General features: G+C 34.1%; 1 protein-coding gene across 5 annotated transcripts in view; it reads right to left on the bottom strand.

The window, feature by feature from the left end:
- LOC145660603 (uncharacterized) overlaps positions 1 to 17546 on the bottom strand; it is a 269662-nt gene that overhangs the window by 69320 nt on the left and 182796 nt on the right. For all 5 annotated transcript variants that reach the window (XM_081725873.1, XM_081725898.1, XM_081725865.1 and 2 more), the window contains one exon: positions 10832 to 11107. In XM_081725873.1, the coding sequence (XP_081581999.1) occupies positions 10832 to 11107 (276 nt within the window). The remainder of the gene's footprint in view (positions 1 to 10831; positions 11108 to 17546) is intronic.

Genomic DNA, 17546 nt, shown 5'->3' with positions numbered 1-17546 from the left:
TGTAGATAATGCACACATACATAACCCGTGCTTAAACCGTAGATGTGAATTTGAGTGGATGAAGCACACATACATAACCCTTATGTGCACAGATGCATTTGCGTGGGTTATGCACACGTACATAACCCGTGATTAAGTTCGTACATGTGCATTTGCATGGATGCACATATATAAATTAATAAATTAATAACAATAACCACTGTTTTCTATTGGTAAAAAATATGGGAAACTTACTTTTGGTACAACCTTCGTATATAAACTCATTTTTTTTCGTAGCATATCGAATATGCTTTTACATCACCTCTGCACTACGAGGAAACCACCTGTGTCCTACATGTAAGTCATCTGGGTACTACGTGTAAACCACCTACGTGCTACGTGTAAATTATCTCTGTCCTATTCTACATGTAAATCACCTGGGTACTGCGTGTAAATCACCTGTGCACTACATGTAAATCGAATAGGCCTACGTACTACGTGTAAATCAATTGTGCGGTAGGTGTAAATCACTTGTGCAGGACGTGTGCATTGCACATGTACTGCGCACGTGAAGATGTTGAATAGAACCTGTGACCCTTAAGTGCATCACATGTACAGGCATGCATTTATACAGATGATGCACACGTTGCATCCGTTTAATTGTACATGTACTATACGGGTACTGTACGTGCATTGTGCTGTCTGCGTTATGTCACTAGCAGGCAGCCAAGCAAACAAGGACATAAGATAAACTTTGTTCCAACTATTGTATAAACATTGAAATTCTATTTTATTGTTCCCAAGTTCAATTCCCTGTCAGAGATCACATGGTTCGGATCACACTTTAAGCGTAAATTCACATCTATATTTTCTAGTCTCGCTGTTCAAAAGACACAAAACTCTAATCCAGGAATCCATCTCATTAATTTTTACCTTGATCAGATTCGTGTGATTAGGAGATAGGAGATATCTACGTCATTTTTATAAACATGAGCCGCACAGATGAGAAACAATTCAGTGTTCTTACCCGCAAATATACACTCTCGATTCGGACCTTGATCGATTGTGTTTGATTAGTTTCCCTGTAGATTCGGTTGACTTCGGACTTGGGTATTGGAAAATACTCATCTCACTTTCTTCTGGGCATTGGTTACCATGTTGGTGATTGCTGTAATATGATTGTTACCACTAGCGCAAATACGGTGGGAACGAGAGGGACATGTCCCCCTAATCTTGGACCTGGGGAGGACTGTTCCCCCCAATAATCTGACTTAAAAAGTGCTTTTTTGGGATAAGTGTGATGATTTGTGTCCGACTGCTACAAAGGAATGTAAGATGAAATTGGTTTCTCTTGGCTTTTTCATTTTTTTAAAAAAAGAATCGTATTCTGTAGTATTTCAAACTGAATTTCGTGCTGTAGTGCGTTTAGTAGTCTCATCAATACGTATTAATTCCACTTCCGCTACTTGGGCACAAATTGCAATAAATGCCAGAGGAGGATATGCCCCTCTTCTCATGCTGGAAAGTTGTCTCAGCTGTATGTACGAGCACAAATTCCGGGGAAATGGAGAGACATGCCCCCCCCCCCAACATTGGAACTGGAGGCTCTCCAAAAAATCAGATTTGAAGTGCTTGTTGCAAATAAGTGTGATGATTTGTATCAGACTGCCACAAAGAAAGTGAGATGAAATTTGTTTCTCTTGGCTTTTCCATTTTTAATGAAAATGAAGGCGTGCGACTGTGCGTGACGTAACCTGATATGAAATCCTCCTCTCCCCTAGGCCCTAGCACACGAAGAGTATATAGACTATCCTACGTCAGTAGAACCCATCTTGTCAGTAAATGCGCATTTCATCTATTTGTAGTATCAGCCTAGGCATCTACTCATGCTTCGTAAGCTAACTAACTCTATAGCCTATGGAACCCGGAGGTTCATTGCCGCGTTCACAAAAGCTCTCCACTGACTTCTATCCTTAGCCAACTGGATCCAGTTTCTACTTTGTATTCATATTTTTGCGAGATCCATCTTAATATTGCCCTCCCATCTGCGTCTAGGTCTTCCTAATGACCGTTTTCCGATTGGTCTTACCGCTAACACTTTGAAAGCGTTCCTACTTTCTCCATCCTGGCTATATGTCCTGCCCACCTAAGCCTCCTAGAATTGATGACCCTAACAATGTTTAGTAAGCCGTATAATTTATGTAGTTCCTCGTTATGAAGTTTCCGCCGTTCCCCTTTCCCGTTCCTCTGCGGTTCGAATATTCGTCTGCGCATCTTGTTCTCAAATACTTTCAGTCTACGCTCTTCCCTCAGAGTAAGCGACCAAGTTTCCAAACCATACAAAACAACAGGTATGATTATCGTTTTATATATTTTAAGCTTCAAATTCCTCGACAGAATTCGCGACGACAAGTGATTTTGAACTGAATAAGAGCACGAATTCCCTGTTTTTAGTCGACACTTAATTTCTTCGTGAATATGATTTTCGTCTGTTAATATTGATCCTAGATATTTGAAAGTATCCACTTTATCAAAAGCATTATTTCATATTCCAACGCATTCTTAATTTGCCGTATTACGGTCCCGACGCACTTCCATGTGTTTACTTTTCTCTGCATTTACTTCTTAACCCATCTCCCTGCAAGCGTTTAATAAGACTACTGCATTTCTTTCTATTGTTCTCCTATCATCCCCTTTTAAATTTACATCATCAGCGTACGCATAACCCGGTGAACACCGTTCAGCTTTAGGCCCTGGTTGCTATCTTAGATTTACCTTATAGCGTATTAAAGGACAAAGTTGAATAATAATGGCTACAACGCATCTCCTTGTTTCAGGCCATTCTCGACGTGAAACCTCGTGGCCAAAAATTTTTCTACCCGAACTTTACTTTGGGATTCATTTAAACATGCCTTAATTGATCTAATTAGCTTTTTCGGTATTCCAAATTCTGTAAGAACGTTGTATAATGTTTCTCTCCTAACCGAGTCGTAAGCCTTTCTAAAATCAATAAATAGTTGATATACCGGGCTACTGTATTCCCACTTCTTTTCGAGTATTTGGCGAATGGTAAATATTTGGTCGATAGTTGATCGATTTCGTCTAAATCCACACTGATAATCTCCAATAATTTCATCTGCGTATGGGATCAATCTTGCTAATAGAATGTTTGAAAGGATGTTGGCAGAAGAGATGTGCCTCGATAATTATTACAGTCAGTTTTGTCACCTTTCTTGTGTATTGGAACAATGATTGATTCTTTCGACTCTTGTGGCAATTCTTCTTTGTTCCATATAAGGAGAATGAGTTTGTGTATCTTGTTCCACAATTTTTCGCCTCCAGCTAAAATTAACTCAGCCGAAATTTTGTTTACACCCAAAGATTTGTGTTTCTTTAATTTCTTTATAGCGATTTCTACTTCTATTCGGTTCTGGAATATACGGTCCTGCGGTGTGTATCTCCCTTTCTCCACGCAACTAGTTTTTGGCTGCGTGTTAAACAAATAGTCAAAGAAATCTTTCCTTCTATTTAAAATGCTATCTGTATCAGTGAGAACTGTTCCATCAGCTTTTTTTTTAAAATATAAGCACGAGGTTGATAGCCTTTCTTAAATTCGTTGTTCCCTTTATACATGTTCCGAATGTTTTTATTTTTACTATTATCTTCAAGTTCCTAAATTTTAGCTTTCAAAAAATTGCGTTTCTTTGTTCTAAAAGTTTTGGAAGTTTTCCGCCTGATGTCTACGAAATTTTGTGTAGTTATTTCATTCGGATTTTATAGCCAACTTAATTTTGCCTGTTTTCTCTTGGTTTGAACCATGGTTTGTTCCTACGTATTTCCGCGTGTCCCAATTTTTCTTTTGAGAGAGGATGCTTCGTAAGCAAAGAAAAGAATTCAATTGCTGGAATATTTTTCTCGATAACCTTAAGGTTACATCTGTTAACTAAAGAGTATATGACATGTGTCAGATTTCTGTAACGATTCCTGTAATGTTATTGAGATTAGCATCATTTTGCTTAAAGAGTATTGTTGCGTTATATATAATTGATATTCTTTCTTCATAGTTTTGGGAAAGTCATTATTTGTATTATTATATTATTATAAAACAATTTTAACGTGGATCTTTGTGGATGCCTAATTAGACACATACCAATTATAAATATGCATGTATTCAGATTTCAGAATGTGTTCACGGCAGTGATTTGTAATACTGATATGTACTACTACTTCATCTATATCGTCTAATGTATAATATACTCTACAACAGTTGATCAGATTCATCTACCGTAATATGAGTTTCATCTCCTTTCTCTAGAATAAGCCTCAAATCTGCCCTCCTCTCAATGTTGAAGACAACCAATGGCGTATTTAGGATTTTGTTTCGAGGGTCTATGCCCAACACATGGAAGGAAGTGGGCAATTGCCCACCTGAGTTTGAGAATTAAATATATTTTAATTTATGCATAAATTGAAGCAACAATGGCAAGAATTGCGGACCGATAAATCCTATATGATATGATACAAAAATTTAGGAGTGAATCTAACCCTTTATTCTATTCATACAAGAAAAAGGAAGCATCCTCTTGGTCTTTCTAATTTCTCGGGCTAATTATTCCCACTTTTGATTTTCTTTAATTCAGACATTTCCATCTTTTAAATATAACTAAGCGATATAATTTTTCCTTTGTTATAATAACTAAAATCCTGTCATTTTGATATCCGCGCAAGTTGGTGTGGAACACCAGCTTCGCTTATCAACTCCTCTTAGTTACTGTGTTACTGATGACGGCCGACTTGAATTACAACTGACAACGGTCAATAAAGTATCATAGGCGAAATGAAAGAAAGTAACGTCAAGAAGAAGAAACAGAAAAATAGGACGAAAGAACAAAAGGACGCAGTTTTTACATGGAATGAAATGTGACAAATACAGTATTATTTCTGAACAAAAAGCATAAGAAAATGTAAAGTCAATGAAATTCTTGGAAATGGTAAGAAGGATTATCGTTGTACGTGGAATGCGAAAAACTAACAAATTGATTTAGGGGGGAACTTGAACCCGATAGTCTACTAAATACGCCAATGAAGACAATTCTGCTACCCTGATCCTTCACAGCATTGTGTTTCAACTTCATAAATATTTTGAACATCATTATATATGTATATAATATGGGAACGGTCTTACCCCCCCCCCCCAATGTTGAAGACAGATTTGCGCCGATGATTGTTAGGATGGTAGAGCGCTTGGGTTCTTGATGCTATGGTCATAGATTGACTTTCGAAATTAGTACAACTCTAAAGATAAAGACCCAGTACATTCAAAATACCAGTCAAACAAAGTAAACACGGATAGAAAATCAAGTCTTATTTATTGAACTAGACACCTAGACTGCTTGTTTGACACTTGAAATTTTAATTTATGCCTTGCACAAGCACATATTCGTATGTATTTTATATTACTAAGAACTTGATTCTCACGTAATTTATTTCATGTAACTATTCTTTCACCGTATTTTCAATTTCACGGGACTTGAAAGGATGGACTTTAAGAAATCTTCTGGAAGCAATTCCATCGATGATTATGTGTTCTGCAGCAAAATATGTTGTTTCGATTACTGTAAAACAAAATATTAATGTGATTTCTGGAAATATATGTACTACTTGTAATAAGTTTCGAACAATAAACTAACATTAATGACAGTGATTTTTTTTTTGTACGTTGAACGCATGTTTAAATAATAAGTACTTTTGAATATTTAAAATTTGATATCAACTTTGGCGATTCAACTAATATATCTCAAAACAGTTTCTATGAGACAAAACAGTTGAGACTAACCTATTCGTTTTTGGTTTAGTGGAGTTAGGTTAGAATTGCCGAAATTATACTTTAGGCTAGCCTAAATATGATGAACCGATTGGATTTCAAATGCAGACTCAATCGACATAGCTTAAAACAATTTAAACCTTGAGATTAACCTATATGATGTTGGTCTCGTGAAGCAAGAGTCTCCTACGCTGTCTTTCAAGTCTGGAAAGGATTGATTAGAGAATGCTAAGTTTAGCATTGTGAACTTATCCAACCTACTCATGTAAAAGAATTGGTTGTCATCCCTCTAGCAATGCATTAACTTAATAAAAAGTGGTTATCCAATGTCTGGAGCAAATAAGATTTATATCGAAATAATAATGGATTATTCTTGACTGGTGTTGTCTCGTCGGCTGTTTACCTGAGCTTTTGCTTAAATGAATTGTTCATTGTTCTCCAAATTTATGGTGTAGTCTGGAAAGTTCTGAATGTTCATCTTTTCGTCCAGTATTAAAAATATAGAAAAGACAAGTGGAATATTATCTTAGTTTAGGAAAGGTTGCAAAATTATGTTCGAAATTAATAAACACATTCCAATTATAGTTGAGATAACAGCAACAGCACTGAATAATGAGTAACGTATCGTATCTCGGAGGCACGGTGACTTAGTGGTAAAGTACTTACCTCTGGTGGGTGAGGTCCCAAGTTTGATAATCAGACAAGTACATTTGTGGTGGGCAACATTATGTTCGTGGGTTTTCTTGGGGGCACTCCCGTTTCATCCAACATTATCATTCCACCAACCTTTCCATCATCATTCACTTGCCTTAATCACCCGTCTCCCTTAACCTGAACAGCATAATTGTTGAGTTGATTTTCAGTTTAACATCCCTTTCAACAGCGAGACTATATGAGACGGGACCTACTGATTAACATACCTATCGAATCCGAAAACCACATGAGCTCCCATCGGAAATCGAATTCAGGTCTGCCACGCCAAAGGTGCGTACGCTAACCGCTTAGCCACAGAGGAGCTCAAGAGCATAATCGCGGAACATTAAACTGAAAGATTTCATTTTACGTATCGTATCTCACAATATATACTTCGATCAGGGTCTGTACATGTAGACTTCGTCGCATTATCACAAGATACATTGAGTAGTTATCGGTAATAACCAGGAGGCTCTCTCGGCTAACAATGAGAAGAAGTTTAACTTAATTTTAGTCATAAAGAATTTCAATTACGTTATTACTTTTTCTCTCTTTCGTTCCGGCTAACTGGGGGCCATATCGTTTTAACTGTTTTCTCCGGGCTTTGACGTTTGTTTCCTGTTCCTGCATTCGTATAGTTGTTGTTGCTCCTTCCTCTTTTCAGTTCATGTCTTTCCTGTTTTCAGCTTCAGTTTCGGTTGAAAGTTTCGGTGTTCTTGGAGTGTCTTCTTTAAGTGGTATAAGTTTTTGGATATTTTGGGGATTTGAATTCAAAATATTATTATTATTATCATTGCATAACTGAATCATGGTTAAAAGAAACAAACCATCATTTTGTACAACTATCAAAAAAATATAGTGTACGAAAAGATAGAAAATTTACATTAGTATATAAAACTAAGGTTGGGGTTGTATGCCCCATAATGAACAACGAATACTCATATGAAATAATAAATTCTACAGACGAAATACTTAAATGTTGATATAAATAGTTTTAATACCTGATAGTAAACCATTATTATGATTGCACTACTTCCCTCCAGTCGTATCCTTGAGAAATTTTCCTAATTATTATGACTAGTTATGTAATTTTTAACCACAAGAAACTGTAATTTTATAATTTTAAATTATTTTAACGTAGCTGGAATAGATTGGGCAACCGGAAATATAAGCAAAAATAATTATTATATTAAGAACAAAAGCTGAAAAATAGTTGAATTAAGTAATATCCTTCATTTATATCAATTGAATAGATCATATGATCCCGTTAAGAACCATAGAGTATTAGAGGAATATGCTAACCAATATGAAAAATAGCTCAATAATATTTAAAATTGCACCGTTAACAAAAATGAATCGTTTCCATCTTCTTCTATTTGAATGGAAACTAACAAGAAATGATGATAACTTAGATAACACCTGGAATCAAACCAGAACTTATGAATTTAAAAACGCAGATTCTCTAGTTGTATATAGTGGAATGAAGGAAATGAATCAGATAGATACAGAGAGTAGTGATATTAATGTAATGAGCAATATATTGCACAACAATATATACAATGTATTAGATAATCGTGTACTAAGAAAGAAATTAGCAATAGGCATAGTCACGAAGACCTTTGGATGAACAGGGAACTGAAAACACTAATCAATAACAAAACCAAATATTTTGTCAAAACAAGACAAACGAAAAAAAAAATACATCGTATCAAAGGTACTCATATTTCCGGTATATTGTTAAAAAGAAACATTTAGAGGCGAGAAAATCATATTATATGAGTGTGGAAACAGTTCTGTCAAAAATAATATGTATTTCTGATAAAAGAAATAAAAAATAAAAAAAAACTTCAAGTATCTGGTGAGAAACAAACATCAACTGAAATGAAACAATGACAAATCAGTTACAGAATCAAAGATGTTATGGAACGTTTTAAAGATGTTTAGACACCAAAATTTTAATTTAGATTAAAGGTATTATGCAAATATTCAGAATTTGAATTTTTTGTTACTCATTAGTAACAATGACGTAATAGGTATACTCAATATTACTGAATCTTATGTAATTCAAGCAATTAAAGAGATTAAGGGAAGCATTACACCTGGCCCTGACAACATCACTTATTATATAGTTAAAGCATATAATACCAAATTGTCAACTGTTCTGACAAAATGCACCTCTGAGAAGTAATGAATTTTCTTCAATATGGAAACAAGGATACATTGCACCAGTACACAAAGCTGGTGATCGTAGAAATATAAACGAATGTAGGCTAATCACATTAGTCAATGCACTTTGCAAGATATTTGAACTTATAATACACAAACGATTATATTTTAATGTAAAAAAATAAATTAGGTGAATTTCAGGATGGAATTTATAAATGGAAATCGATTGTAAAAATCTTGTACATTTCATAGGTCTACATATTTAGGACTTAAGAATAGATTACAGGTAGGCACTATATACAAACGTACGTATATATAGAGCCTATAGAGCGTAACGTTTGTATATAGTGCCTACCTGTAATGTATTCTTAAGTCCTAAATATGTAGACCTGTGAAATTTACAAGATATATATAAACACCATAGATATATCAAAGGTTCTTGATTCCATAGAGCATGAATCAAGACTTCCTACTGATAAATTAAGGAACATAGGCCTATCTCCTTTGTACATTCGCTAGTTTGTGAGTTACGTTGCAAACAAAAAATTCATAGTAAAAATTGGTCAAAAGAATGGCATACCTCAGGGATCTCCTTTGGAACACTTTCTTTTTTTTCCTATTTATTAATAATCTGCCTGAATATATTAAATTCTCAAATATTTTATTATTTGCCGATCATTTAAAATTATTTAGAATAGTAAATAGTGGGTATGATAGGTATTTACTACAAAAAGATTTAGATATTGTTAGTATATGGTGTAAAAATAACTTATTAAAATTCAATTGTGAAAAAACTAAATACGTATCACATATTAACAAAGCCCAATACATGAGCAAATATGTAGTTACTGGAGTAACAATGCATAAAGCTCAACAAATTAGATATTTAGGCATAGTGTTTCACAAAAATATGCAATTTAGCAATCATATCAATGATATAATCTAAGGGACCATAAGAATTATTGAGTTCATTTTCAAACAATGGCCTGAGTTCAAAAATGGCGACTCATATGTATATTTATATAAGATGCTTGCAAGATAAGAGTAGAGTTTGGAGTAGTTATTTGCCGCATTGTACAACATTGACAAACAAAATTAAATCAGTTCAAAAATGTTTTATTAGGCTACTATGTCGTAAGATGAATGGAGATTACTACTCACATAGTAATAAATACTCGAATCAATTTTAGGAGTTACAGGCATTAAATAACATGAAAAAAATTATTGAAAGATATTTTATTCAGATAATACTAGATAATAGCTATCATAGTGAATACTGCCTACATAATATAGGTATAACGGTGCCAATGTATAATATGAGAAATGGATCAATATTAGCTCCTTGAATTCAAAATCTGTAAATCTAAGAGGAGTGACCAATTCTTTTAATCTAATTTGGAATATTCATTTTTAATCACTACAAAAGCATACATTTTAAAATTCGATGAACTTTATTTTTAGTATTTTTGACGATGTATATATTTTGCGACTACAAATATTTTAGTATTAATTTGATAAGAAATTATCATTTAATCTGATACTATTTTATTTTATTATTTTTTTATTGTTGCAGTAGGTAATATATATTGTAGGTTACATTGTATGCAGTATGTGTTTATTTTTCTAAAAAGGTGCTGTATCAGGCTGTCTATGGCACAGAATTAAACATTATTATTATTATTATTATTATTATTATTATTATTATTATTATTATTATTATTATTATTATTAAAAGATTTATGTAATGTATTTCACTTTTAAGTAGATACATTATTTAAATTATTATATTAAGGAAAATGGGAACACTAAACACTATTTACTTTCATTTGTACTTTACTGTAACACCACTTAAGTACTACAGTAAACTATTTACTAACTCAGAAACTCAAACTAGACTGGCGACCAACTGCCATATCATTTGCTGATGCGTGTACGCAGTACCCTCGACCTCGAACAAGAAAAAAAACGCTACATACAGGAAACAATATGTCTCATTATCGTTTAAACTAATTCTTTATAATTCTAAATTAGTAATCTATTTTTATTATTGTCACCTTTAAATATCCAGCAAAATTAAATACACGTGAAAATTAAACCTCGAATATTATGAATGATTTAAGAGATATAGATATTAGAAATGATATTTCTTTTATACATGTAAACACATACCGTTTTCTTTATCACAAGTGCAAATGGATGGATTTTTAGAAGAGTCGAATATTACTCCATATTCCACTTGTGGCTGATCTGTAACTAATAGGATGAATGTTGGTTCGGGGGTAGTTTCTAGCTGCTCCATCAACCTGTCTCTAATTTCTGTAAGATTCCTGTCAAGGAAACATATGCACTCCTTCAATGGATAACTCTCCTTTTCTTCAAACGGCATGGAAGTTGTTAACTGCTGATTACTGTTTCCACCACTTTCTGAAGTCTTTGTAATCAGTGCTATTAGTAAATGAAACAGAAATGGTTAAATTCATATTTTTTTAAGGTGCAATATATTGATACTATCAAAAAACAATAAATATCAAGCAACTTTAGGTTGGTAACAACACCAACATAGGCTTCGAAAGTTAATTTTTCAGCAAGCATTGCGTTGTTCGTCATAAAACATTAAACATATTAAAGATATAAAACATTAAACAAGTTAGAGTTCACTTTCTCGCTCTACTGTGAACACTAAAGCAACATTTACACGAAAGTAACCTCCTGTAAATTACGCATTTTAAAAATATCCTTTTGAGATTATTCAGTGAAAAATTAAGTAGTGTGTTCTGTAAGATCTTTAATTAAAAATTGACTTGCAAGATATGAACGAAATCGTTCAAACAGTTTTCGGAGAAATCCTGAAATAAAACTCATCCTTTCAGTAAACCATCATTTCTGAAATTTTCTGCAAGAAATAACATTCTTTGATATAGGTTCCAACTGCCAAAAATATGCCATTTTTGCCCTTATCCTTTCTTTGAAACCGGATATAGTAGGAATCCACTACTTCTAGTTTCAGTAGTATTTGATCCTCGTAAAGTAAAAACTGTAAAAAGTATAGGGAAATTGTTTCTTGATTTAGATTGAGCGTCACAGGAATAAGCTCCATTTGCTCTTATTCATAATGATAAATCTATCAATTCTAATTACAGTATTGAATCTCTATAATCTGTATGTTTACCATAGATTTGCAACGTTAAACAAAATTAATTTGTTTGTCTGAGCATTTACTTATATTTTTGGGATAGCAGTGCTTTCTGTGAGAAAGAATCCTTCCATCATGATTCACTTCCCTTAATGAACCGTCTACCTTAGTTTGATTGGCATTACCTTGGAACGTTAAACTGATTGTTTTTCTGTGAGCAAAATTATTTATAGATCCTAAAAAGGCAAGATACCAATCATATCTTCAAAGTAAAGATTAAAATGAATCAAGAAAGCCTCATAAAACTATTTTTTAATTACAATAACTAGCTGAACCTGCGCTCTCTACACAGCGTATCACTCACATATGAGCATGAATAACCTTGTCATTCCTCACAACATCTGTACATATCCCTTTACAGAAACAAGTGAAGGATTTCTTGGTAAAAATCGGCAAGGGATATCATAAAGGGGAGTTTTTTTCAGTTATTTTTTCAATATCTCGCACAGTTTGCAAGATTTGAGCCTACTTCCGATTGGAGTTTCTAATTCATGTTTGATCAGTATTTTCTTTCTTCTCAGATGCAGTGTAATAAGAAAATACATTACATACACAATTAATTATAATGCCAGTGATATATGGTGTTCATTCGGCAAAACACTCCAAACAATACAGACTCATCTTAGCCTGGGGAAGTGGTTATCCTTCAGCTTTCACTATCATTTGGCCATGAAACAAACGCCAGACAGATATACAACCCTTGTATACAACTATGTTCTTTTGGAATGTATAACTCATAGGATATGATATTTAAAAAAAAAATCAACACTTCCAGTGTACCCCTAAAAATGTAATAAAGAAATAACGGCCATGTTTTTTTAAAATATTCAATTAGAACTAGACAATATACACGAAATTTGCAATCGATCAGTGAAAACGTCATCTTTCTAGAGCCTTCCCGAGAACTCAGTGTCGAATGTATTCGCCACAAACATACACTTTTCTAGCACTTGAATATCTAGAATTACAATACTAGGTTCATAGGTTTGTCTCCAAAGAAAAGTTTATATGTTTGTCTTCAATTCTTTCGACAATGAGATCTCAAAAACCACAAGTGCTAGAAGTGTGTCGCTGTCACTAGTCGATTCAAAATTTTGTGTATATTGCCCAGTTCTAATTGAATATTTAAAAAACATGACCGTTATTTCTTTATTACATTTTTAGCGGTACACTAAAATTGTTGAAATTTCAAACAAAGTTAAGCATATCTTATGAGTTATACATTCCAACACAACATAGATGTATGTATGTATTGCCTATCTCTCGGGCGTTTTTTTCAAGGCCAAATGATAATGAAAGGCGAAGGATAACCATTTTTCCAAGCTAAAATGAATCCTTGTTGTTTAGAGTGTTTCGCCTAATGAACACTATATATCACTGACATTATAATGACAACCTCCTCAGTTCGTGTCTTTAGAACGGGGATGAAAATGTTGAACTGAGAAGATCACCTTCCACTCACCATCTAGAATGAGTGGGAACGTTTACTATTACTAAGCGAGAGGTTGAGGTTTCAACCATGTTTGTACAGGAATTACCAAGAAATGACAACTCAGATTTCGAATTAATGATTGATGATTATATTTTCATAATTTGTGTTGCAGTGTAAGTATGTGATGTTCAGATATGGGTATCTAGAATGTTTGCCAGAAGAGCAACGCATACCAAGCATTGAGCGATGGTTCACTGTTATTAAGGTTACACATACCTTGGGTTTAACTTCAGTTGGTGGTCCTTGGTGGTCCTCTTCTGGTCTGGTCTCCCGATTGAAGATATCGCCAAGTTGATATCTTTATTGGGATTGCGTCTCACTGGTTAAGACACACAACAGCAGTCATTGGTGACAATGATTCTGGTTCAGCTCTGTGTCCAATGTTCTTGATAACTAACACAACGTTAGTCTGCTAAACGTAAACGATTTGAGACTCCAGTCTCAACTTCTCTCCAACTTCACAGCCTGGGTCTCCTATTCAGAGTCTGCGTCTCGAGAGCCGAAGCCGACGTTCTGAGTCTTCTCCGTCTCGACGTTCTGAGTCTTCTCCGTCTCGACGTTCTGAGTCCCGAGATTTCTCGTCTCTCTGTTTTTGTTGAAATCTTGTCCCAAGGAATTTGACTGTGTCAACTGACGTCAGGCACGTGTGCCCTTCTTTCTTCGGGAAAACGAGGTCGCTTCCTTGTCGCGAACAACAACTGCAAAACTTGGAATGCTCTGATCTCATGATTCTAGACAATTTCTACATACCCGTGAATGTGTTTATTTGTTCACAATAATTGTACAAAATGCAACTTAGTAAATTCTATAGATTGCTCTCACGAACACGTTTCCAGAATTCAATTCCTGAATTCTCAGACAGCGAACAATGTGCTTTCTTGATTTTAAAAAGCTGACAATACAATCGTACAAATTTAGTGAGAATTGCATTAGTAAGATTATTTAGATTTACATAAATTATTTCATTGTTTTTTTCCTTCACCAAACAAAAATTAAAATCTTTAATGAAGTTGATATTTCAAAATATACATAAAATTAATCATCGAATTACGGGTTCTGCTATATGAAAATACAGGCTCTGCCACAATAATTAATAGTGTATGTAATGCATTTGCTTATTACATACTGCAGCCAAGAAGAAAGAAAACACTAAATATATCAGAATTAGAAATTCCAACAGGAAGTAGGGTCAAATCTTACAAACGGTGCAAAATATTGAAAGTAATCGAAAAAAATCCTCTGTATGTGGTAGCCCTTGCCGATTTTTTTTTATCAAGACGCCTTTCAGTTGTGTCTGTAAAGGAATATGTACAGATATTGTGAGGAACGACAAGAAGATACATGCTCACATGTGAATGATGAGCTGTGTAGAGAGCACAAGTTCAGCTAGTATAGATAATAATAACATGGATTTTTTAGTAATTATTGCATTTTTTAAAAATGCTTTTCTGTTTGTTTCTTTGTTAGTATTAAATCTTTGTTAGTAATTTAAACTTCATGCATTTCTATACTAATAGTCCGGGGGAGAAGATGCAATTTTTAGCAGTACCAAGACTTATATATATATAAAGTTTTTCAGTTGATCTTTTATGATTTTGGAGTGTTGATTTCGAATCCGATGAGTGCCACTCTGTAAACCTTGGGGAAACTTCGCAAACGGGGGGTAAAAAGGGTGGTGGTCTCTTACTTTCCACGTCTTAAATTACTGGATTATCTCAGCATAGTTTCATTTTTCTATATCCTATTGACAGTAGAATGCCAATTCATGCATATGTTATAAATAATCTTACTAGTAACCAATTAACATAATTTAATAATTTTCTCACAAATGTCAGGGTCGCCAACTATCAATAAAATTTACAACAATAATTTTTATACAGAATATTTTATTTTACAAAATTTTCACGTAGAAAATGTTAAGAACAAGAGAAATATCATATGTATTCCAAATATACAGTCCTTAAATTCTCATATGAGCTATGAAATCACTTGAAGGGAAATGGGAAGTACAATTTTTGACTTCTAAATATGGTTAGTACAAAAATAACACATTCCGAACAATTCAAATATATATATATATATATATATATATATATATATATATATATATATATATATATATATATATATATATATATATATATATATATATATATATATATATTTCATGTAAACTATTTCCAGTTTGTCTTTTAATCATTTGTGAATAGCCTTAAACGTGTTAATTGTGTAAAAATTATAGTTCCTCTCTTAAACGCCATAGTTGCCAACTATGACGGAATTACGTTTTTTTCGTATTTTATGTCGAATCTTTTGTAATAAAAACGTAGGAGTAAACGAGATCTACGTAAAGTATATGCAATATTTTTATTTACTCTTCATATTGTAAAACTTTGTTCTATATAGATATAGGTAGAGCGTCAATAAAAAGTGTCCGGTATCGACTCCCACTACCGGCTTTTATTATAAAAGTTTCACTATAAAAGTATTTTTACAAAATACTGTACAAATAATCTCTCTAGTATACAAGGTTAGTTAAAGGTAGTCTTTCATTGTAAGGTCGCAGACAGGATCTCTACAGAGCCCCGTAGCAGGCTAAGCACAGGGGAGTTAGGGACCCAATGCTCCGTAGCAAGTAGAGGAGGGTTGAGTGGCTAACAGACCCCGTAGCAGGCTAAGCCAGGAGATAGGATAGGCGTAGTCCCGTAGCAGACTAGAAATCTGGGGTTAGGTTACTCCTAATGTTCCGTGGCAAACAGTAGGAGGGTGACCAGAAAACTGGTACAGAATTGCCGTCGTCCAGCCAATTTTTATATACTGATAATGTATTATTTTGAAAATCAATTTTGGCCTGTAAACGATTTAGAATGTCTTCTCCAATGAAAGGCGAAAAGTCTCCGTGCTCTAAAATTTGAAAATAGTGGGGGAAAGTTGTTGAGCCAATCCTGAATTTAATTAAAGCTATATAACGTAAATTTACGACGGAATTCTCAATTCCTCGTAGATTGGTGTTAAAAGGTATCAATTTTGTGTTAGGAGTCATGCAAGACCTGGGCCATAGGCTCAACGAGCTGCCTGTGTCAATGATTACGGGATACTTCTCTTTGTTAATTGTTACATTAATTAACAATTTATGTTCTTGACTTAACAATTTAATGTGGTCTCTTCTGTCGATGACTGGAGCTACAGTATAAAGTGATGTCATTCAGTGTTTATTAGAGCAAGTACTTGCGACTTTTTGTTGCTAATTTACTTCCTGATTTTCGGCCCTCAAAACATTCTTTAAAGGATTTGTCCTGGGGCCCCTCTAGGCGTTTCCCTGCTTATTATTCTTATAACATGTGCTGGAAGAATTACCTTTTTATAGCACGTGCCGCAAACTGACTGTCTCTGGTCTAGGATTACTATTATTTTTTTATTATTTTTAGGATTGTTTTTCTTTCCATTTTTCTGCTAATTTTGATTGCCATTATTTGTATTTCTTGACTTGTAATTATTACGGCCGTCGCGTCTAAATTGTGAATTCTTAATAGCATTTTGGGCTACTAGAAGAGATAATTCGGTCATTTGATTAGCTAATTTACTGAAGTCTAATGAATTATTTGTTCTATAAATACCAGATGTGCTAGGCGCGGGGGGAGGGTCGGGAGGGGGATTCGTATTACCAACTTGGAAGGGAGTATTTGGAGGTAATTGATTTTGTGAGTCACCCTGTAACTGTGGTGCTGAAGGTACAGGAAATACTGGGGCAGGTTGCTGTTATTGATTCCAATTAGGTGGCGGATTACATAACAGATAAGTTAGTTGTTGATGATGTGTAGGGAAAGAAGCGCTAGCAACTCCCGATGTACTTAAACTGCTGACTGGTGAATTTTGATCGCAAAGCGAATAAATTGCCTGTTGAAACTCTACATAATCACGTTTTTTCATTAGGCCATGCGCCTTTTCCAGGTTATGTAAGTGCGTCTGTAAATCTTGAACTGTTGTGAATGTTTCTAACCTGATCTTTTGTAAAAAGGTTTCTTTAATCCTAAGAATAAATAATTTATTTTCTGTTCCTCAGTGGCCTAAGGTAGAACTTGTCGTATAACTCTCAATTTCTTTAGAAAATATGCATCAATTGACTCATTTTCGCCCTGTTGGACCTGAAAAATTTCAAGCTCAGTCCGATATGCCGGCAATTTTGGTCTATTCAAGTC

This window comes from Thermobia domestica, chromosome 1 (genome assembly GCF_964235325.1).
Source record: "Thermobia domestica chromosome 1, izTheDome1.hap1.1, whole genome shotgun sequence".
Lineage (NCBI taxonomy): Eukaryota > Metazoa > Arthropoda > Insecta > Zygentoma > Lepismatidae > Thermobia > Thermobia domestica.
This window is presented reverse-complemented; position numbering and strand designations above follow the sequence as displayed.